Raw genomic sequence first — 22504 nt, 5'->3', positions numbered from 1 at the left:
CACTTCAGAATTTCTGATGTTGACTTTCTTCATCTATAATTTCTAGGTTTTGTTCACCATGACAGATCAGTTGGGATGTAGTTTGTGTAACTGCCTTTAGAACTGCTTTTTGGTTTGGGGCTCAAGTATTTCACCAAAAATCATCAACATGTTAAATACTGCTTTTTTCCATTACATGCTGTAATCTTAAGTAATTATTCTGCACGTAAATGCTGAATGTCTTGATGTTTAAATGTCATGTCCATCAGGGTCATGATGATCCGGGTATTTTTCTTGACCTATAGAGAACAGGGAACTGGCTTCCTGCATAATGTTCTTCATCTGGTCCCACATTTTGATGCATGTATTTGTTAACATGATACATGTATAGTAGAAGTATCTCCTGCATTTCAGCTTTTTTTTTTTTTTTTAAATCCTTATATTTCAAAAGGCCTGTTAAAATCAATTTGTAGAAACTTTGTTTCTTAAACTTCAGTAGATACACAGACAACTTTGTATTGTGAACAGTGACTGTACAACTGAACTTTAGTATCAGGCTAGAAATCTGTGGAATTTCTTGTACAGTTGATTTAATGAAGGAACTGTGCATAAAGCAGAATCTGGCACTGATTCCAGCCCAAGTTCAAACTTCAGTCTTCAGAACCGACACACGCTGTACACACACCACCGATTCCAGCGTTTGCTGCCGTACTTCCAGCCCTGCAGAACAAAAGATGAGGCTCTCTCACCAACCGTAACAATTAAATAACTCGACGGCACTTTTCTGCCTTTGCAGGGCGTTATCGCTGGCATTCCAGCCAAGCTGTAGTTCGGGAAATTACATTTTCCCCCCCTGCATTTCCAAATGGGTAATAACCAGTGCCTGATAACCAGCGCTGCGGGAGGCATTAGAAAGACGAGGCTTATCAAACGAAACACGTTGGTCTGTAAGCAGCACCACAGATGACGCTGTTCCCCCCCGCCCCGTGCCCGCAGAGCCGTGAGCGCCCCTCACCGCTGCCCCGTGCCCCCCGGGGGACCAGGCGCTGCCGCCTCCGGACGCGCTGGCTGCCGCTCCGGGGGGCTGCGGGGCGCCGGTACCCGCTGAGCTAAACCGCCGCCCTCCCGGCAATTCGGTGTTTAATTCCATCCCTGGCTGCTAGCGGGGTGGCAACGTGCAAGTTTTGAGTCGGCGGCGCCCGCAGCGAGCGGCACCCGGTAACGGCAGCAGCTCTGCCGCGGCGGGGCGGCAGCCAGGCGGCAGCTGGCGGAGCGGCAGCTCCCGCCGCGCCTCCAGGGCCGCCCGGCGCCGGAGCACACGCGGCCCCTCCCGGGAGCGGCGGGGGAACACCCCCGGCCTCCCGAGCGCGGAACGCCGCTGCCTGCCAGCCCGCACGGTCCCGGCCCCGCCGACGGCGTGAGGGGCGGGCGCCCCCCCCGGCGGGGGCAGCGGGCAGCGGCCGCCCCCGCCCCGTGCCTCTCCCCGCCCGGCGGCGGCGGAGCGAGCGCCTCTGGCCCGGCCGGTCCCTCCTCGCACGCCGTAGTGATGCTCCCGGCGTCTCGGCCCGCCGAGGCTGTTCCCAAGATGGCGGCCGCGCGGGCGGCTCTGCGCGGCCGGGCTCCTGCAGCTGGGTAGAGACCCCCCACCCCCCTCCAGCTCTCCCCTGCTGCTCGCTGCACCCCCCGGCGCCGCAGCGGGCCAGGCCGGGCCGCGCACTGGGACCCGTCGCCATGCCGGCCTCGGTGCACGCATGAGAGACGTCGCCGCGCTGGTCTCTGCCGCCGCCGCCATGGAGGAGCCGCCGCCGCCGCCGGGGAGGTCAGTACGGCGCGCTGCCGAACACGGAGCTGCGTGCGGGGAGCGGCGGCCCGGCCGCCGGGCTGGGAGCGGGGCCGGGCCGGGTACGTGCCAGCCGCCCCGCTGCGCTGCTGGGGCGCAGCTCGCCCCGCCGGGGCACGGCGCCGGGAGCGCAGCGCTGGGGGGTTGTGGCCTGGCCGCCCCTCGGCCCGTTGCGCTGCGGAAGCACCGGCTGCCGCTTCAGCGCTTCTGTAACGCGCCCACGGAGTGAGAAAGTGCTGCGATAAGAAATCTCTAGTGGCTGCGGTGGGTAAGGCAATGTTTTGTGGGCACTTTGCAATTAAACCCAGATGGTTCCCTTCCCCTCGCGGGGAGCGGCAGGAGCGGGGGGTGTCGCTGGGGCGCTCCCGGGGGCGGCTCTCGGGGGCAGCCGCTGCCGGTGGCCGGAGCGACTGTCGGAGCCCCCTGCGCGGCTGGCGGGGTGTGACCTATGCTCGCTGACTTGTGAACTGCAGAGATAAAAACACTGCCTTCCAGGAGGCTGTCCCGTGTGTATAGCAGCCGTGGTTAAAGCCGGGTAGCTAGGTTCGCTCTGAGGCGCCGATAAAACAGCAGGATCTTGGACTATCGCTCCTGGCAACGTTGCAATCGGTATTTGTCAGAAGATAACAGGTATTTTTTTAAAAAAAGTCTTCCACAAAGAGGGCTAACGTTATGATGCCTCAAGCTTTTTGCGACTGCTGTTACCTCCTGAATGTGCTGACCTGCAGATTGGCTTTTTGCAAGTCTCCATGTGTGCCCTGCTGAGAGATGGGGATGCAAATTACTTCATCGTTTAGTGTTTCCAACTGGCTGTAGAAGTGTTGCATAAGTCCAAGTTATTAATTCCCTGGCAATTATTTCTCCTTTTAAAATAACATCCTGTTGATGCGCTTCACTTCTCACTAGGAGGCATTCAGGAAACGTGTTTTAAAATGCTCGTGTGATCAATTAGTACTGGAAGGCAATAGTCAGGCGTGTTGTATTCCAGGTGTGCTGTGCAAAAAACCTTGGTGCTGTCGTGTTCCCGAGATCATTCTTGGATATTGCAAGCTACTGTTTTGTACTGATGTATTAGCAGGGAAGTGGTGATGCAGCTATGGAGTTGAACAGTATCTGGTTGGAGTTTTCATTAGCGTATTTTAATGATTTGTTTTTCTTATGTCATGAGACTGCCAAAACCAGAAGGTATATAACAGTTAATTAGATTTAACAGAAATATTATGAAATACATATGCCAGTAGGGCAACTGTGTTCGTAAGCTTTCAAGTTCCTTTTTACAGTATCTTCAAAGAGTGATAGTGCAGGTTAAGCAGAAAACGAAGTTTGTACAACAGCATGACCCTAGACCTGGGCTGTCTTCATGTAGAAGAGTAATCTGCAGTGCATGAATGGAAAACACCCAGGCATTTCCTGTCTAGGGCCATTTCTGACCTCTGCTGGATTCTGCTTATTAAAAGACAGTTTATGAGTCGGATGTGGGTGTGGATAGTGTGGTGGCAACTTTACCCAGCAAATGAAAATTGAATTAGTTATTTTAGAGTGAGCTGGTGGGTGGGAAGGAGATGTCTCAAAACAATTAGGTAGCCTTAATTTGTGCAGGGTACTCCACAGTGATTCACTTCTGTGTGTACTTCGTGTACCAACTTCACATCTGCTTTAGAACAGAACTGCTTCTCTGGCTTTATGCAGTACTTGCTTTTTTTTTTTTCTTTTTCTGAATGTAATACAGGAATAAAGTATCTGAATATTTTTCAGATATGATCAAAGTTTATTTAAATGTTGGAGTTGTCTTTAGGTGTTCAGTCTTGTGGCTGTGAGGTCAGAATCTTGTTGTAATCAGTGGGACTGTGTGCAGGCTTGGGAAATTGAAATCCATTTGGTGGCAAGTAGCTTTTAATCCTGTTTGTAGAATGTGTGTTCTTGTGCTAAAGAGTTCTTCTGGCTGGCACTAAAGTGCTTTGGTATAATGCATTCTCTTTCAGTTTAATTCTGCTGGAGAAGTACTCAGTCATTCTGATTAGCAATACATCTACAAACTATTTTTTCCGGGTCTTCCTTTCGTTTTTGAAACACACCCTTTGGGGTGGGGAGAGAGGAGAGGCAGTTCCAAAGTGAAAAATACTTGGGCAACCTATGAGCAGATGTTGATTCTGAGGCAGCATTGCACTTGGACATTGGACAGCCTGCAGTGGTTATGCATAAATGAAAAGATACTGCTGAAAAGTTTTGGGAAGAATTCAGGTTGAAGTATCACTACTTGTAACAAAGCAAACAGTTTTCAAGATAAGATGTTTCCACTTAGATAGTTTAGAACACTGGTTGAAACAGGTAGGTTTGGTGCTTCTTGGTTATGGCCTATAGGCTTTAAATTTTTTGAGCCCAATTTTAGGGTTTCCCAAGAATTTTCTGACACAAAATCCACTATAGAGGAAAATGAGGCCTTAAGCATGTTCTTTGTTGGGATGCCAATTTTGGTGGCACTGTGAAGGCATGAAGAGCCGTAGGGCTATTCTTAACTTGTGCCTTGATTGCTTGTAGCCCTCTTTTCTCCTGGCATACATCCAACATAGGGGTGAAGGAAGGAGGAAGGCTGTGAGTAAAGCAGGACAGAATTGTGTATACTGTCGAGGCTTCCTTGGTGCTGGGGAATTTTTCAGTGGTCTGTCTTATCAGATTTATTGGCTATGTGATGACAATGAATTGGGCTGTCAGTCTACAGCATCTGTTGTTTGGGGGAAGCCTGAGGTCATGCTATGAATTGTGCTCAACCTATTTTTCTGTTTGCCAAATTATCTGTATGACTGACAATGTACCAGCAGTGAAAGAATTTGAAATTATTTTATTAACTGAGGATTATAGCTTCAGTGGGAAAAAATATTTATGTTTATAGAGCTTTACCATCCTTTTTTTTTTGTTACTCTTTTTTTTTTTTTCCCCCGTGCATTTAAATGAGGTAAGATATAATCTCTGATATTCATGTATTGCATTTTCTTGTTTACATGTGCAAGATTGGGATGAATGACTGATTGCTCCACCTACACACAAACATACACAAAGTGCTAGTTGAGATGTCTTTGGCATTTGTAGCATCAAGGATTAGTCTGCGTTGTGTGGCTGCTTGAGATGTTTTTATGTCTGTTAATTAGGGCTGTCTGTGTCAAGGTTGGTTTTACTATTATGTAAGCTAGTGATATTGGCCCTTGTGGAATGCAAACCGTGCTGTGGTGAAAAACAGATCTACTGAATTTAAAGCAAAGAATAAGGCATGTGCAGTAATTTTTATTCAGGGGAGCAAATTGGGATTTTTAGAGGCTTATAAAGATTTGGCTTCCATGACGACCAGATTTCTTAGATTATATACAAACCATTCTTTTTAAACTGCATCTAAAACAGATTTAGAAGACAAGTTTTTATACTACCCACTGCTAGTCCAGTGGTATGCTGACCTCTGTCAACATGGGAAGATACAGGTATCTTAGCATTTACTACTTCAGCTACGTGGTTGGATTTGCTGTTGTATATGCTATTTCTGTTTGCAGGGCTGTTACTTGCCGAAAGTTTTCTTCTGCTCTCGAGTGTTAACGGCATTGATGCTATGTTTAGCCTGTAATCTATTATCTAAATGATTTTTGAATTAAAAAAAAACAACCAACAACTTCGGAGTTCATTCATCTAAAGAGCTGATGATTCCCATGCTCATCCTTGGCCAACTGGTAAACATAAAGGCAAACCGGAATGTTTGCTCTTAATACCCGAGTTTGAGTGTTGTCAAATGTTCGGTCATGTCCAATCCAAGAACCATGTATGTAAAATCATTTCAGCTTGCCGTGAACCTTGATCAGGTTTATTCTGGATCCAGACAAGATGGGCTCTAGTTTTATTGTCCGGGTGAATATTTCCTGCTGTCACGGGACAGAAGGAAGACATTTGTTCCGTTCCTTCTGTGTCCTGCTAGCATCTGATGGTATTGACTGTGGGTGTGTTGGTTTGTAATGTGGTATGCATTTATGATTAAGTCTGCCCTTGGCTTATGTGTGCTGCTGGTTACTTGCTGATGGCTCCTCTGAGAGCAGTATTTGTAAAGTTTTTACCATTTTAGCTATGAAACATGCATCTAGTAAATGATACCAAGGCCACAGTTACATATGCCTCTGTTACTTCTCGGCTGCACTGTAGAACTCTCCTTGGGCATGTCCATTGAGCATTTGGGATGCTCCAAGTAGGGCAGAGTACTGCAGCTCCGTTGCATTGCCTGGATTTTCCAAAGGTTGTGGACTCATAGTCCAGAATCCAGTGCTTAGGCACCAGCTTTCGCTAAAAACATGTTTAACTTCTAATGCTTCACCTTCAGATTTCTTGTAGAATTTGACTTAATCTAAAAGGTGAACTGAAACTTTTGAATCAAAATCAGTTTGTAGCTTTTTCTTGTCTAGGAATAGAACTACGAGTTTGTGCATGGGAGAGAGGGGAAAGAATGACTGTTACAGATCTTGTTATCTTCTGTCCTAGTCCTGTGTCTTTCCCAATTTGTCATTGCTATGATATATTTATAGTTGAGCCTGGCAGCCTAATGCTTTCTGTCATAGTAGCTCTTTTCCCAGTAGTATGTAACTTTTCCTGGTGTGGCTTAAATTTTCCTGAAAATCTGTCCAGATTTGTTAGTTTAGATTTTTTGTAAGTGGTTTATAGTTGAATATACTTTATTTTTTGGATGTGTGGCTTGAGACCTTGGGATCTGATTTGTGTAGGTGCCAAGAACTGCAGCACTTACCCTTTGGGTTTATACTGTGCTATGTAATGCTCAACCATCTTTACTTTAACGATGAAAACATATTTCAGAGCTTCTCATTTAAAAAAAGAAAAGAAAAAGAAAAAGGTGCTGTTCTTGGAAATTTATTTTTTCCCCAAAGATGAGTTACAATGTAGTTGAGGTTGAAAAAGTAGCACTAAGGAGAAGCATGGTGACTGAAATCATTTGATATTTTGACATTAGTAGTTCTGAGGCATTGAAGAGAGCTGGATACTAGCTGGGCTGGGTGAAGCTCCATTAGCTCCTGTTTGTAAAGTTCTAACCTTTGATCCGTTTGCAGCCTCACCTGGTAGGCTTAAATGTGGATATGTAAACCTGAAAAACCCATCAACAATTTTGACACTTTTTTACACATTATAGAGCAATGTCAGAATTAAATATATCTGTTGTTCTTTCTTGCTGAAATAACATAAGGCGTAGTTTTAATAAAATAATCTGTTTGTGAATGGGGTAAAAAAAAAGCTCAGAGAAGAATGTACATGCATAATCTCCAAATGCTGTTATGTCATAATCAGATTTGCATGAAAATTTATAATAATTCAAGACAGAAAAAATAGTTAACTTTCTCTGTTTCCAGATTTACTAATAAAAAAGAACAGGAAGTTCTGATTATTTTTTTCTGAGATGAGAACATGAAGAACTGCCAAAACTGTTACAAGAGCTCTATTTTATTTTTTTATACTAATGTCTAGTTGCTGTAACTTGCAGAAGAAAAAATACTTCTGTAGATCATTTAAATAGGTTGCAATAGCTCTTATCTCTGCTTGCAATGAGAAATATGATGAGTACTAATTTGCATTTTGCTTTATTTGTAAGTCATTGACAATTTCTGTCTTACTGAAGTTCACTATATTTTCAGTCAGTTAAGAGGTACTTCAACACCTGTCTGCTGTTTCAATAGCCTTTGTTACATTTTTCTGTGACTGTGTCGTCTTGTCATAATAATCAAGCACTTAGAAGCTTCTGCCCAAGAATATAGAAGAATTTTTGGGAAAGAAGTGCCACAAGTATTAGTAATTTACAAAACTGACAGTGGTAGCTTCCAGATTGTGAGAAGCAGAAGATTTTGTTTGAATTTGTCTCTTAAAATAAATGTTGCTAATCAGTACAGTAGTGCTGTAAGGAACTTTGTAATGGGGGGAACTGGCTAGTCAGGCATGTGCTTGAGGTCTACTGTAGTAATGAAGTATGTTCACACTTACTGGGTCCTTCTGTTCTAATTAAACAGCTTAATTGAGAGTTACCAGGGGTGAAAAGATGTAACTGGGAATCAATTACAGATTAACTGTTTAGCTCTAAGCTTTATGTTAGTCCTTTCCCCTATAATTATGTTTTTTGCTTGTAGATTTCTGCAGCAATGGTGATTCCAGCACAGTGAAATCTTGCTACAAACCAATGTTGATCTTGCAGCAGAAATACTTGCTTTGTACTTCTCTCAGGCCTTAGCTGGTCTGGGGACTGCTTAACTGTTAGCAGGGCTGTTGTAGCGTAATCCCATAGTTTGGAAGCAGGTGGCAAGATACAGGTCAGGGCTTTGTAGCAGCATTGGGTGTTTGCATTTGTGCAGCCATGCTACATGTTAGTCTTCAAAGATAAACAAAGCATAAATAGGAGCAAAGCATGGCTATTACATGGCTACTATTACATTCTGACTATTTACTAATGAAGTTTCAGTGTTTCTGTAATTATTGCTATGTTGACTAACCCTTGTGCATAGGTTAATTTATAAAAAAGCTGCTGGAATTATGTAATGAAATCAGTTCTTAGTAGTGATACAGGTATTACCTTAAGCATCCTCCTGCCCAAGTATTTTGCTTTTATCATTGCTGCAAGTAAAAAATCACATTAGTTTTGCAGCTGACCCAGACTAGAAATTACTGTTCTCATCTCCTAACATCCCTATCTCTCCGCCCCTCCCCACAACTAGGAATATTTGCCATATGAATAGTGTAACATTAAATACATTTGGTTGCATAATCAAAATTGAAGTGGTTGAAGTGGGAAAAAGTCCTGCTAACAAAGACAGTCCGGCTAAGCCGGATAGTTTTGGCAGCACTGGTGAACAGCCGGGGTTGGTACTTTGTTATACCTGTGCATCTTGAGGGATGGTAACTTCTGGCAAACTGTGGGTAGAAAGCAGAAAAGGACAGTCACCTTGTAAAATGCTTCAGCTGCAGCCAGAAGAGAGCAACTGAGGGCATGATTTCCCGTTAGACTCAATGTGTTGGAACAGCATGTTACTTTCATCCTCCTGGTCTCTCTCCCCAAGAGGAAGCCGAGCTGCTCCACTGTATTTTTTTCTGGATCTAGCTGTCCTATGGAGTTTTTGCTTCAGTTTATTGATCCAATGCAACAAAAAAAATCTGTGTGGTTGCTCCCCAGTCAAATTGGTGACTTGAGTTCACATGATTGTTGACTTCTGTGCAGAGGGGGCAGGGATGTGCAACCTGGGAGACAAAAGGTGCACTGGAACAGGTTCCCCTTTTTGTGCCAGTTTACTGTCACTATAGTCTTGGTAATTCTTCACTTAATCCCTGTAGAAAGTTGTGTTAATAAGCTTCACTACATTTCATACTTGATTTAAAAAGTTTTTTTAAAATATTACTTTATGGGTTTTGTGCTCTTACAAGCTTCTCTGCTATAAGCTGTTCTAAAGAAAACTTAGATTCTGTAAATTTGCATCTACAGACTTAGTTGATGAAAGGTGCAAGTGCTTTTTTTCAGTTCGCATCAGCAGTAAATAGTAAAATTACCGTCTGTGTTACAAGTAAATTCTCCTCCCACTGCCCAAGTGCCACCTTTCCCGCAGTGTGCTGGTTGTTCATTTCAAGACTACAGAGACAACTGATCACATATCCTGCCTTCCCCCTCTGGGAGGAAGAATATAGCTATGTGTGGCTGAATTTGAGTTCACGTATTTCTTAAAACTAAAGCTGTTACGCTAATACTGTTTCTTCTTTAAAATGTTATTTTGAAATCCTCAATGAATACAGAAAAGCCCTAAATTCTTGTCTTAGGATGTTGTTTTAAGATGACAACAGTGACAAAATGTTTTTTTAGTTCCTCAGATTACTTCCAGGCATTACCTTTAGCATCTCTATCTCTTTCAGACTTTCTTCTGATTTTTAGATAAGTTTCAAGTTTTTTTTTCCCCATTCATTTTAGTCTTGACACTGGTGTGCCTTACATAATATCTGTTTTTATGGTTAAAGAAATTGATGAAAGGTTGAATGTGACCCTCATGAATATTTATGTTTTAGCTTTCAGAAGAGATGGGAAATGGTTGCATTTAGCTAGATAGGATTAGCCACCTCCTGTTGACTGGAAGAATAGTGCAGATGTAAGGGTAATCATAGGGATATGCAAATGGGGGTTAGAGAAGTGTGGTTGAAAAACAGGTCCTGAGAAATTAAAGTAGTTAGCAATCTTGCGTTTTACTTACCAATTGGAGGAATTGTTGCAATGGCAACAGGTGCTTTAGAGAATAAGTGTTTTTATTTTGTGTTTCCTCTCTGTCATTTTTTTGTACAGCCTGCTTGCCAGAAGAGATGATATGCTGAAGTTCCCCTTTTCCACTGTGAGATTGCTGTTAGGTGTTTTTCTGGCAGACTTTATTGTCAGGTTATTCAGATGCCTTTTTTCTACAGTTAAGTAATGTCTGTGAGATCCTTGTGAGCTGGAAACTTGTAACACCAAAGCTCTTGTTGCTGTTCTCCCCTTGAGATCTAAGTTGCTTTCAGTGATTTTCATTCTGCTGGTGGGATGTGGTATGGATCTGTGTGCTCTTGTCCTCTCTAAAATTTGGGATGGCAACAGGTAACAGATACCCATGGTTCTGGGTAAGGAATTGAAAGGAGTATTCATTGCCAAGCAGTGATATCTTCCAAAAGTAATATTTTTTTTTTTTTTTTCCTCGGGAGGCTGATCCAGGCTTTAATAGAGATGCAGTGCTTTTTACAAGTCTAATTGCATTCACCCTTCATAATTTGAAGACTTTTCTGTTCTTATAAATTTTTTTTACTAGAAGAACTTTAAGAAGGACTGTATCTGCAATTTATCTTCGTGATAGTGTTTCTCATTTAAAAAAAAAAAGTAAAACTTGGTGCTTTCCTATAGCTTACCCATGTTATCTTAAGGATAGCAAATGAAAAAGCCAGACATGTCCTTAGTTTCAATTTGCATTTAATTCTACTTAAAATGTTAAAACTGTTAAAAATCTTATTAAGCATGTTACAAAGTTTGTAACAGTAAGTCCTTTAATATGTTGGCAGCAATCACAAGTTATTGGTGAGCAAGATTTAACATTAACTGCTCAGAAATGCTGAGCTCAGGCATATGAGATTCAAGTGTGAATGCGAAGTCAAGTATCTTCATTACTGTATGTCAGTATTAGGTTTTAATGTGAACAGTATGGGGGTTTTTTATAGTCTTTGGAGATACAGTCATTATAGAAATATGCAACGTACACCATTTAAATGTCCATGCTAGTCACAGAATTTTTGTATCTTGCTAACCAGGCTATTCCCCATCCCCCACCACCCACCAGCAATGTGCTAGATTTACACAGGATGTATTTAGCAAAAAATAAGTTTTACTTGTACAAACTGAGCAAATTCCTGCTGGTTTGTAAGAAAAAGTAAAATAATGAAAAAATACCCAAGATTTTTTTCCTTGCTTTTTACTGAAGGCTTCCTTGGAATTGTGCTTACAGTTCTTCCTTCAAGGTTTTTTATTACTGTTTCTTTTGCTCCCCTTACAGTAATTTGTAGTAACTGCTTCAAATGCAATGGCTGCAAGCACTTACTTTCAGTATTCAGAAATGCAGCAGGTCTTTAAGAGAAGACTGTATGCAAAATGGGGTTTATAGTCCTCTGCTTTCAGTTCAGGAGCTTTTCACAACCAAGTCCATTTATTTAAGCTTATAGCTTCCATCAGTACAGAGAATTTTTAAAAGGATTAAAATAGGACTGTGTGATGCTTTCATAATGTTGGAGTGTAGCACTAGGAGTTTACAGCAGATAGCAGTCCTGCACTTGAGCAGAACGTAAGGTCATTTCATCTTAATTTGTTTTCCTGATTAGGTTGTCTAATCCTCAGTCTTAGTTTCCCAAGTGCTACTGGTTGATTAATGAAGTTCCTTCCTTGTGCTGTTGGTCCAGGAGTACCATTACATTCTCTTGTGCTATGCAGATAAAACGAAACCCCGTACTGCTCCACAGAAATTAGAGTTGCTGACTCCAGAGTTGTGTTGTGTGTGGTGTTTAGCAGCTCTCACTGGATGCTGTTTTGTTTTTCAGTTTTAACAGATGCAGAGGTGGTTACCTAATAATCCTGTTTGCTCTTTACATTACCAGCAGCTGTGGGATGTTGACAATTTGCAATTACTTTTGAGCATTGTTTATCTTTGAAATAGAATAGTTGCAACTACATTTAGCGAGAGCTACCTTTAGCTTAAAAAATAATTGATTGGCAGTGTGTAGTGCCTGTGTTTTCTGCTGCCGTAGCTAATTGGCAGTGTATATTACTAAGAATAGGTTAATGAAAGTTTGTCTTCTTACATACTTTAATTGTCCAGCTGAATCCCTGTTAAGGAGCATATATTTGAAAAATAGATGCTTTGCTTTTAAAACAAAATCACTGAGCATCAAGAACTAGTAGTTGATAATTTGGTGGTGGACCTTGCACAGATCTTGCAGTTCTCTGTGGAAGTGGCCAGGTGCTATAGGAAGGTTGGGAAAGAGCCTTACTGATGTGTGAATGGTGAAATGTCTTTGAAACGGGAGGAAGCTGTTCATAGCAGCAGCCTGTGGAACGCACAGCTCGGTAACTGTTGTGGGGGGCGATTATCCTGCCTACTGCATTGTAATTGCCTCATTCAAATTTATGGCTACGTGCTTGTAGTCCAATGTTGACCTCTACTGCTCTGATTCCCAGCAAGTTTTTAAGCTGTGTGTGGGATGGTAAGCAGTGGCTGAACCTGAGTTAATTGCCTAAATGCCTAATACATTTGAACTCCTGCTTATGAGGATCAATGGTAGCTGATAAAAAGGGAAGATTAAAAAAGTTTCCCCCATATAGCTGTCACAGTTTTTAGCATGACCTCTTATTATTGATTGTTACAAACTTTGAAAGTTTGAATAATTCTTCAGCAGAGTGCAAAATGCTTATACCGGTTAAAAATCATACCCTTTAGTGTGACTTTAGCCTACGTAATTTTAACATGTCCTCATGTGATCATCTTCTGTGGTTTTTTCATTTGTTGATTTATTTTTAATGATAACCAACTATTTTTCCAAAGTCTCATGGCCTTTATCAACAGCAGTGGTTACCAGACTTTGTGGTCCCTGTCCTGCTGCTCCAAATTTCATACCTCAATTTTCCCCTTCACCTGATTGCAGGCGTTTGAAGATCTTGAAGACTTATCTCAGTTTTCATGACTGAGCTGGAGTTGTGGATACACTTTGACTTAGTTAAAAAAAACAAATAGTAATCCTGTTGTCATCTATGGCTTTTCATTCTAGTTTGAATGCACCTTGGCATAACATACAGTAGTTACTTGTTGGAAACGTTCTTTATTATTTTCATTTTGTTGCATTTCAGAGCTGTCAAGGTGTTTTGTTTGGTGGTGGTGGTGTTTTGTGTTTTTTGGTGGTTTTTTTTTTTTTACCATACTGCTCTTGCAACTTTCTGAGTGTTCCCGATTTATGCATCCTGCCTACAGTCTCTTTATAGTCCTGGGCTAAAACTGATGAGAAGCATTTTGCTTATTAAAATTAAGACTGGGAGCAGCCTATAAATGGACTGATGTGAAAACTGTGCACTTTCAGTTTTCCTCGTAACCATTGGTGTTAAAGTTGGCAAATAGTAACTTCAGTTGTCACACACACTTGGAGCTTTTACTTTTTGGGGTGCATGCCACGTTAAGATAGTTTTCACTGGCTGTGTGGGGCCAAAACCTGCAGTTCCTGGTGGCAAAGAAGAAGTTAGTTTTTCATAATGTTTCCCAGCTCTGGTTGCAACAGTATTTAGGAACCAATAATTCTGTCTAATAACAAATACTGTAATCTGAATTAGGTTTGCCAGCACTGCATTTTATAGGTTTGCAGATTTAATTGGTCTTTGGCTAGTTCAGAAAAGAGCACAGGAACATTACAAATGCTGTGTCAGTAACCTGTTAAAATTATAGCTGGTTTTAATACCTGAGGGTTTCTTGCTGATGATCATATATGCCTGGTGTGGTCTGGATGAGAAAAATCGATACCAGCATGACTAAACTGATGTAGTTGCTTTACTGTAGACCCTATATATTTAGTGCATTGTTGTACAGTAAGGCTTTCTCTGGTGAAACTGAATCTTTGTGTTCCCTGGCCTTGATTTGAGCTCTGAGTTGAGATAGAATCTTTGCATACCAACCCTAAACTGATCACACTGAATTTTTAAACTTGAGTTGTAACCTGTGCCTTCCACCCTTTAAGCAGCCCAGCCAGCTCCAGTTAGATCATCTCATCAGCTGCTAACAAGAGTGGTTCTGTAGAGCATGATAGCTCTCTTGTGATCTGACTGCTAGTGCTGCATGATTTGTGATAAATCTACTGTGGTTTTTAACAAACTAAAGAACGGCTTACTAGATTACCCATTAAAAAAATGTTTGAATGTTAAGTCAGTCAAACTGGATCCCACTGTATAGATCTGTGTGTAATTTGGGTGAGATTGGAGGGTGTTTTGAATACTCGATGACTTCATGCCCTCTCATCAGACATATAGCAAGAACCAAACAAGGTAGTGACTGTTAAGTAAAGAACCAGCTCATGGTCTTTAAAGAGAGTTCATTCAGCCTGGTGAAGAGGTTTGATCATTTCACTCTTAGAAAAGGTTACTCACTTAAGAACAGAAGGAAAGCAGGCGTTTTCACTGGTCTTTTATAATGAGGTAACTTGTCCTAGTTTAAAACTGCCTTGGCACTGAGACTTGATGCAAGTGCCACAGATTCTGCTCTGCCAGGCCCCGCAGGAGCATCAGCACCCCACCCTGTCCCTTGCCAGGCCAGTGAGATCACTGAAAAAATAAATAGTTCCATAAGCACTGGAACTAGTGACTTCTGTTTCATGTGGTTTAGTCTCCTGTGGTTGATTTGTCTTTGGCAGAATCAGGGGTTGTGCTCTGCCTGAAGTGTTTTCTGCAGTAGGGCTCTTTGCAAGAGTTCTCAGGAATAAAAGTTTTCTGATGCCCAAAAAGATGGAAACCTGAGTTCCCCTTTCCCAGTTCAGCATTTACAAGATCCTTTTGTGTTACTCATCCACCAATTTTCACAAGATCTGTAGGGAAAAAATTAAGACTATTATATTTGGCCAATAGAGGTTGATTGAGTCGGATTTCTGGAAGACACGCAGACAGCATGATTTCCCAAGGCAAGGAAACTGGACTGAACAGTTGGTGGTTCTGTGTGGTTGTCCTTATGGCTAGATGCAGTGTAGGGCTCTCCTTAAACTACGGGTGGTGCTGTGGTACCACCTCAGTCATTTTTCTTAGGTAACCTCTAAAGTTTATCTACAGTAGCTGGTGAACTTGCTTCTCAAAGCTGTAATATGCGAAGAGTAATACCACACACTAAATGTTTCCATGGCTTTGTAGAGCACATAACTGTTCTGCATGTTAAGGTATTTATTTCTGTTTATAGCTAAAGGCAAAGAAAAAGTACACTATCTGATAACTTTTTTTTTTGTTTCTTTTTTTTTTTCTTTTTTTTTTTGTTAGCCTTACTGCTGTTCTTTTGGCTGGGAATATTCTGGCATATTTCTTCCTGCAGACTCGCTCCACCAGAGCATGAGTAACATTCCTCATCTGCCTCAAAAATAGTACCAAGTAAAATGTCATTTGTGATTCAAGTGAAATTGAAATTGAGCTGACCAGGTACTGATGCTAGTCTTGTGCTGTCTGATACAGGTCAAATGTTTCTTTGCCTTGGTGTCTTTTATTAAAGTCAAGACGGTGTTATTTGCATGCCAGCATCAGAAGTAAAATATGTGTGGGGATGGAGACAAACTGCGTGGTTCCTCCCCTTCAGAGCTAGTGGTGCATGTTCTCCTCCCAGATGTGTGTTAAAGCAAGAGAGTCCCATGTATGGCACTGGTGGGGAATGGTGGTGATGAGAGGGTTGTGCTGGGATAATGGGTCCCATATTCTGGGGGAAGGCAGAGGTCTTGGTGTCACTTTGAGCTTCAGCATACCCATGGGATTCAATCAGCTGGGGACTTGTTTTGGCCTTGGAGTCCTTGCCTCCTCCTCCCCTTTCCCCCCTTCTCTATTTACGCTGGGTAGATAGACATCAGATGAGTATAAAGGGATAGTAGGGAAAGGTTAAAATCCTGTCCTGCTGCCATTTACTTTCCCCTGAAGCCTAAACTGGCCAGGGGATTGTCATTATTTTGTAGGGCTTTTTTAAAATGGTGAAGAATTCAAATGATGTGTTATTGGTGGGGGCGATGTTACAGTTCACGGATTATCTTAAAATAGTTTGTTTCTGTTTATGAGTTTGAAACTTTCTAATATGTCAGTGAGCAGCATAAAATGTGCTGAAGTTTGGCTGTTCACAGTCTGAGAGTAATTTCGTTGCTTTGTGTCACTTGGTCATGCAGAGGAGATCCAGCTATTAATGGTATTGTGCCCAACTGCCACTCTACTGACATAATCTTATTTGGTGGGACAGCAAGTGTCCCAGAGGAAGGAAAGGTTATCTGACGTGATAGTCATTTATTGTATTTGTCATATTTTATTTTTAAAGCAAGTTCTAATATAAGTGTGCATGTATGCCATGCCCCCCCCCTCGTGGTTGTTTTACATCTGACCTCCTCTTCTGAGAGGAAGCTGGCACTGGAAGTTGTCTTTGAGCTTGCCCAGAGTTTATGTATGAAAACGGATGGCTATTTTTTTTTTTTTGCCGTGCAAGTTTACAAATAGATCAGCTCCTGTCATTGGCTTAGTGGGCAATTGTACGAGTGCCAGAACTGGCTCAAAGGGAAGGCTATAGGAGTTTTTGGCTGGGCGGAAGGGGAGACTGAAATCATAGCAGTCTGGTCTTTGATCGTCTTGTTCTGCAATGGAACTGTGCCATTGCTAGGGTTAATGATGTGATACTGTGCAGTTGTTCTTTTGTTGTGTGGTTGGTTGGTTGTTTGTTTGTTTTTTAAAGGCCTGTTCCTTACTGAAGGAAAAAAAATGTTACTCTATGGTTTTATCTTTGAACAATTTAAATCAAAATAGAGTCTTGGAAAATTACAAAGACAAGTCAGCATTTTAAAAATAACAAACTGTTTTGTAATACTGTATGTAATGCTACTCTGCAATATATGCTGATACTACTGGATGTGATAGCGATGAAAAGTTCTACTTGGGTTTGGAAAGCTATTGTGCTGGGTCTCTGTACTAATCCTGCAAAGATACATGCTTTCTGTTGAATTCAGTGATAGAGCGTGATTAAGCTGACCATCTGGATTTGGGGTTGGAAGAACATATATGCATTATCTTAATTTTGTGTTTGCATGAACTCTGACTTATTTTTAAGTACTACCAGTATTTTTTCCAAAGTGCCAAAGTAATCAAGACTAATTAAAAAGTTGCTATGGAGACACTGTTCTGTTTTTGTGGTTCTTTTTTGTTCAGTTTTTTTGGTAACAAAAGTAAGTTCTGAGGTTAAACTTACTTAATATTTAAATCAGTGGGAAATACATGAAATACATTCAGGTTTTCTATGCTAGAGAAGTTCTGTGAAGGGTGGAGAGCCTTTTCGGTGAATTTAGAAGTTGTCTTCATGGTGTACACAAGTTAGGGGGTAGAAGATAGAAGGGAAGACCTGCTGTTGTCCTCAGCCGCTAATTAGATTGACTGTCTTGTATTATGTGTGTGTATCTGAACCTTTGTTTGTTTCATGTACCTCTTAGTTTAGGATTGCTACAAGCTTTCTCAGAGACAAATGTATTCCATGTACATGTATGTTTACATGGTGTTCTCTTCGTGACACTCTGGTTATACATCCTCCTTGTTGTATCTTGTCTGTACTTTGCTTGATTGGAAGGTTGCCCTTACGGGTGTGAAAAAACTTGGGATAAATATACATGGCTGTAGCATAAAAATATAGAAGGTTAACTTTGGTCAGGCTTTATTGATGGATTAGCTCTCTAAATACCACAAATTGCAAGTAAAAATTCTTTGTATTTAACATCATGGTTTATACCTGTTCTTTACAGGAAAGAGTGCAAATCAGAAGATGCTACTTGCAAGATCTCTGTATCTGACCCTGAGGAATTATCAGATGAAGCAAGTGCTGACACCTTCTATGGAACTTCCCCTCCTAGTACACCCCGCCAGATGAAGCGTATGTCAACAAAGCATCAGAAAAATAACGTTGGGAGACCTGCTAGCCGCTCTACTTTGAAAGGTAGGTATGGTGTTTTGTTTTTGTTTGTTGTTTTTTTTTTTTTTAACTAAAATGACCATAAAGGTTTTGTAGTAGCCTTTTCATTGCCTGATGGAGGAGATACGCAGAAGATGGAGCCAGATACTGAGGTGCAGCGAAAGGACAGGAGGCAGCTGTTTGAGGTTGCTGCAAGGGAAAATTGTTTGGGTATTAGAAGAAAAAATTTAACACAAGAGTGGTCAAACGGTGAACAGTTTGCCAGAGGGGTATTTGGGTTGTTGAATCTTTGGAGGTTTCCAAAACACAACTGGATAAGATCGTGAGCAGGATAAACTAGGTTTGAAATACATCTTGCTTTGAGCAGGAGGCTGGAAAAAATGACCTTCAGAGGTATTTTCTGATTTTTTTCTGCAGTTCTATGGTCTCTAGTAATGGTGTAGTTGCTTCTCTGCCCCAGTTTCATGTTCTGAAGCTCTTTGCAGTATGTTTTATAGAAGTATGAAGTTTTCAGTGACTATTTACTCTTTAGTGTCACTGAAGCAATTAAAGTGTAGTTACCGTCGTTTACTTGTGTTGACGTTTTTATCATAAAGTCGTAACTGTGAAGAGACAAAAGGTACTTGATATGTGTTTTTTCCTAATGTTACTAAGTAACAATAACTGATATTAAACATAGTTAGGTTAAAGTAGTATTTTTAAGTTTTTATTTCTTTAATTTTAAGCATATATAGAATATGGTAGTTGCTTGTTGAAAAGGTAATTGTAAAAAAAAATGCGGTAAATACATCTTTTCAAGCAGACCTTGTAAGAAAAAAAAATGATGCAATTTTGGTGGTTTTGCTGAGCTTGTGGGTACAAAAAAGCCATTTTTTAAGATTGTATATTCAGTATTTTCGTACAGAACATACCTAGGTTTGTTTGGTGTTTTTGTTTTGGTATTTTTTGTGGGGTTTTTGTTTGTTTTTAAACAACTATGTTAGACAAGGTTACTTGCCAGAGTTGTTATGGCAGATTGGCTATTGCCAGTTAATAATTTGGAAGCAGTTTTTTTTAAATTGCTACACATGAAACAGGAAATGTTATCACAGAGTACGTTTACTTGCAAGGATTACATTTTCAAGGTAAGGTGTAGGAGAGAAGAAGGTAAATGGTTTAGTGTGGATAAGGGAATACAATCTGTTCTTCAGTTGCATAGAGTTGAAGGGCCCATGCAAATGTCTTCCAAAGCTTTTGGTTCCTTTCCATTTCATACAACCTCTGAATGGTGTCACTGTGAAGAGACCATTCACCAAAAGACTTCTTCCTAGAACTAAATTGAAGAGAACTCTTGTTATACTTGCCAGTTAGCTGTATAGGCATTGCCATTATTAAGCTTCTTTTACTGGTTTTTAATTGTGCCTTTTGGTTAAGTTAAACTATTCGAATGCAACATTAACCTTACTTAGTTCTGTACATGGTAGTTATTACATAACTTTCCTTGCTTCCTATGATTTTCTTGGGTTTTTTTCTGTGCTTTAAAAAAAAAAAGACATGTTAGTTTCTAAACAGAGAAATTGTGATACTAAAGAACTAGAACGCATAATGTTTCATAGTAACCCTTTGGTGCTGAGCACATATTGAGGATTGATATCATTGTAAGAAATAGCAACGATAAACAACAGCTCCCTCATAGATTTTGAGTTTTTGGAGCAAGGTCCATCTTTCTACTTGTGAGGGGAATGGTTCTAGCTTCTGGAATAATAATAGCCTGTTCTTGGTTGCTGTGAATGTATCTTAAAATATATTTGGGGTTGATTTATTTTTTTTTAATGTTTTATGAGTTGGATAGTGTTGTATCTTGTAAAATACCTTTTCTGGAGAGTTCATAGTTCATTTTATTTAACTTTGATTATGTGTACAATTTCAGAAAATTTATTCTGCATTGGGGAGGGGAGGAACCAAACCACAGCCCACCAAAAAAAGCCCAAACAACAACACTCCCCCACCCCCTACCCCAAAACCAAAGATATCAAAGTGCACTACCGGCTGATTTACCTTGAATGTGTATGCATACACTGTTACTGAGATTGAATTGGTTTTACTTCAGTAAGAGAATTCATTCAGGAGTTACTTTGCTGTAACCAGTTTAAAAAATAAATTTGAAATTTCTTCTCATTTACATCTAACACAGATTTAAGGTATCTTTATTTAGGCAACTGAGAATTGTGGGCATTAGGGGCTTGCTTACTTGCCTCTCCAATATTTGTTTAATTCTGTCACACCAAGTTTCTTAGAACTTGCATTTATTATCAATAAACTGACACAATAATCTGTTTTAAAATAGTTTCTGAATCATTTCTCCTAGCCCAAACCCCATGGGATTCACATTTTCTAAGCTAAATTTCATAGCTGCTGCTAAGACATACATATGTCTCCTGCTTGTTTTTTTCTGACTCGAAGGGTATGGAATGCTTGCTTGCTTATTGAAGTATTAGCTTCTTGAACTATAAAAAAACAGTGCCTCTGTCTGCTTTCTAGTATGAAACTTCTGCCACTTGATACTTGAAAGGGAACCTCTATCCACTCCACTTTCTTAACCCTATAAAGTTCCTCAAGCTCATTTTGTCACTTTTACGAGCTGTTTAAGATCTCACTCAACCACGTGCCCCCTCTCACCAACCAGTCGCTGCTTGGTTGTGAAACCTACCTGCCCTGTGTAGCACTAAAGGTAATTGTAACTCAAAATTTGTTAATGCAGCTGAACTTGTTTTACGAATTAGTTTAAGCCTATATTACAGAACTACAATAAAATTTGTAGTAGCAGCTGGTCCAGTTGTGACATTGATATTTATTTGTTGCAGAATTGTCCAGTATATTTGAATCATTGGCACCTGTTTATGTGAAAAAATGAGAGGATTTTGAAACAATTTGTGGATTATTGTGCCTGGGCTTTGTTAAGAATGATGAATGTTCAAGTGTTAAGAGATTTTGGATTTCTAATAATCTGTTTTTAACTTGCCTTTCTTTTAATGTGTTTTGGTGGGATGGGGAATCTGAAAATTAATATTGAAGGAGAATAACATGTTGAAAACGTAAACTGAAGGGGTTTAGAGGACCCCTATCTAGAGTGTATAATCAGAAAATGATCTTTAAATGTGCCAGAGTTTTCATTTATTAAGGTCACCAAAATCTTCATCATCAAAGTGCTGTTAAATGTTGAATCATTTCTAATCTACCCCAGAGTCTGGGAGGCAGGGAGGAATGTGTGTATGTGTTTCATATCTGCCAACCTCCTTCATCTTCCTTCTCTTTTCCTGCCAGTGCAGAATGTGTCTTCCTGCTGCTTGGCTGTCCTGGCTTTTTGGGCTGTTGCCTCCTCACAGCAGTGCCAGCTGTGGTGTGGGATTCAAGCTGATATGTTCAGTAGACCTTCTGTCTCATGATTTAGTAACCAGTGAGGGTGAGGTACTGCTGTCTGACAGTAGTGTTTGGGTAGATAAATGTAACATCCATGACAGTGAATTCTGTAGCAGGTTTCTTAGAAACACTGATAGGTTTCAATTTCTGGGAGGAAAACTGTTTGAGTTAGGTTTTTCTGTCATCTGCTTATGGTACTTGGTAGCTAGTCAGAGAAAGGTATATGAATACCTGAAATAAAAGTAGAATAAGAGGCATTAATAAAGTCTGTATTTGCAAGAAACAAGTTTTTGTGATGACTAGTTCTTTCTTCCTCATGTTCTTCAGAACATAATTTCATTTTTTTCCATAATTAAGTGCCATTGTGTGCATTGTGACCTGCCCCACTTCTACACAACCATGGCAAGGGTTAAATTATGTATTTTTTAGATTAGAAGGAGGCATTGTGGCAAGGCACACCCCTATTAACTCACTTATTGCTCATTAACAGCTGAAAACAGGGTTCGTAATGGAAACAAATAAGGTGCTCTGACCACATACCTCTCCACTTTTGTTTCAGACATCTTTGCCTTAATACAAGGTGTGTGCATACTTCTGATAACCTTTGAGCTATGTTACCACACCAGTTCTGTTACAGAGAATTGCTGTCTTACATGAGTAGAGATTTTTTTTTAATTTTATGATGAAAGAAACAGATTTATGCATGACTGTACCTTGTTTTGTTGCAAATGCTGGAAGATAAGTAGTGAACGACAGAAGAATGAAGGGCCATCTAATAATTAAGTCGGTGAAATGCATCCTATGATAATATAATTCTGTCATGAAAAATTGTGTGATACTAGGCAAGCAGCACGAATTAAAATCTGTCTGTGTCATGTTTTCCTAGAAGCAAGCTGGAGATTCTGGGATGTGATTTGCAAATTGTGTAGAATTCAAGGTACAGTTGAAGTCAGGGGGCGTTCAACACTGTGCTCAACGGTCAGAAATGTTGAGCAATAGCTTTTCCCATTATTGGCACCCAAAAGTATGCTGGCTTGATGGATCTTTGTCTATCGTGATTTTCCGT

General features: G+C 40.7%; 1 protein-coding gene across 8 annotated transcripts in view; it reads left to right on the top strand.

Moving 5' to 3' along the window:
• Positions 1-984: 984 nt before the first annotated feature.
• The window catches only part of MAP3K4 (mitogen-activated protein kinase kinase kinase 4), a 76615-nt gene continuing 55095 nt past the window's right edge, over positions 985-22504 (top strand). For 2 of the 8 annotated variants that reach the window (XM_040597585.1, XM_040597584.1), the window contains exons 1-2: positions 991-1798; positions 17873-18063. In XM_040597585.1, the coding sequence (XP_040453519.1) occupies positions 1731-1798; positions 17873-18063 (259 nt within the window). In that variant the 5' untranslated portion in view covers positions 991-1730. Of the gene's footprint in view, positions 1799-17872; positions 18064-22504 lie in introns of all 8 variants that reach the window. The other 6 variants (XR_005828409.1, XM_040597589.1, XM_040597590.1 and 3 more) reach the window with 6 other exon arrangements.

Source organism: Falco naumanni, chromosome 6, assembly GCF_017639655.2.
Source record: "Falco naumanni isolate bFalNau1 chromosome 6, bFalNau1.pat, whole genome shotgun sequence".
NCBI classification, from domain to species: domain Eukaryota; kingdom Metazoa; phylum Chordata; class Aves; order Falconiformes; family Falconidae; genus Falco; species Falco naumanni.
The sequence above is the reverse complement of the archived record's forward strand: the minus strand, read 5'-3'. Positions and strand labels throughout refer to the sequence as shown.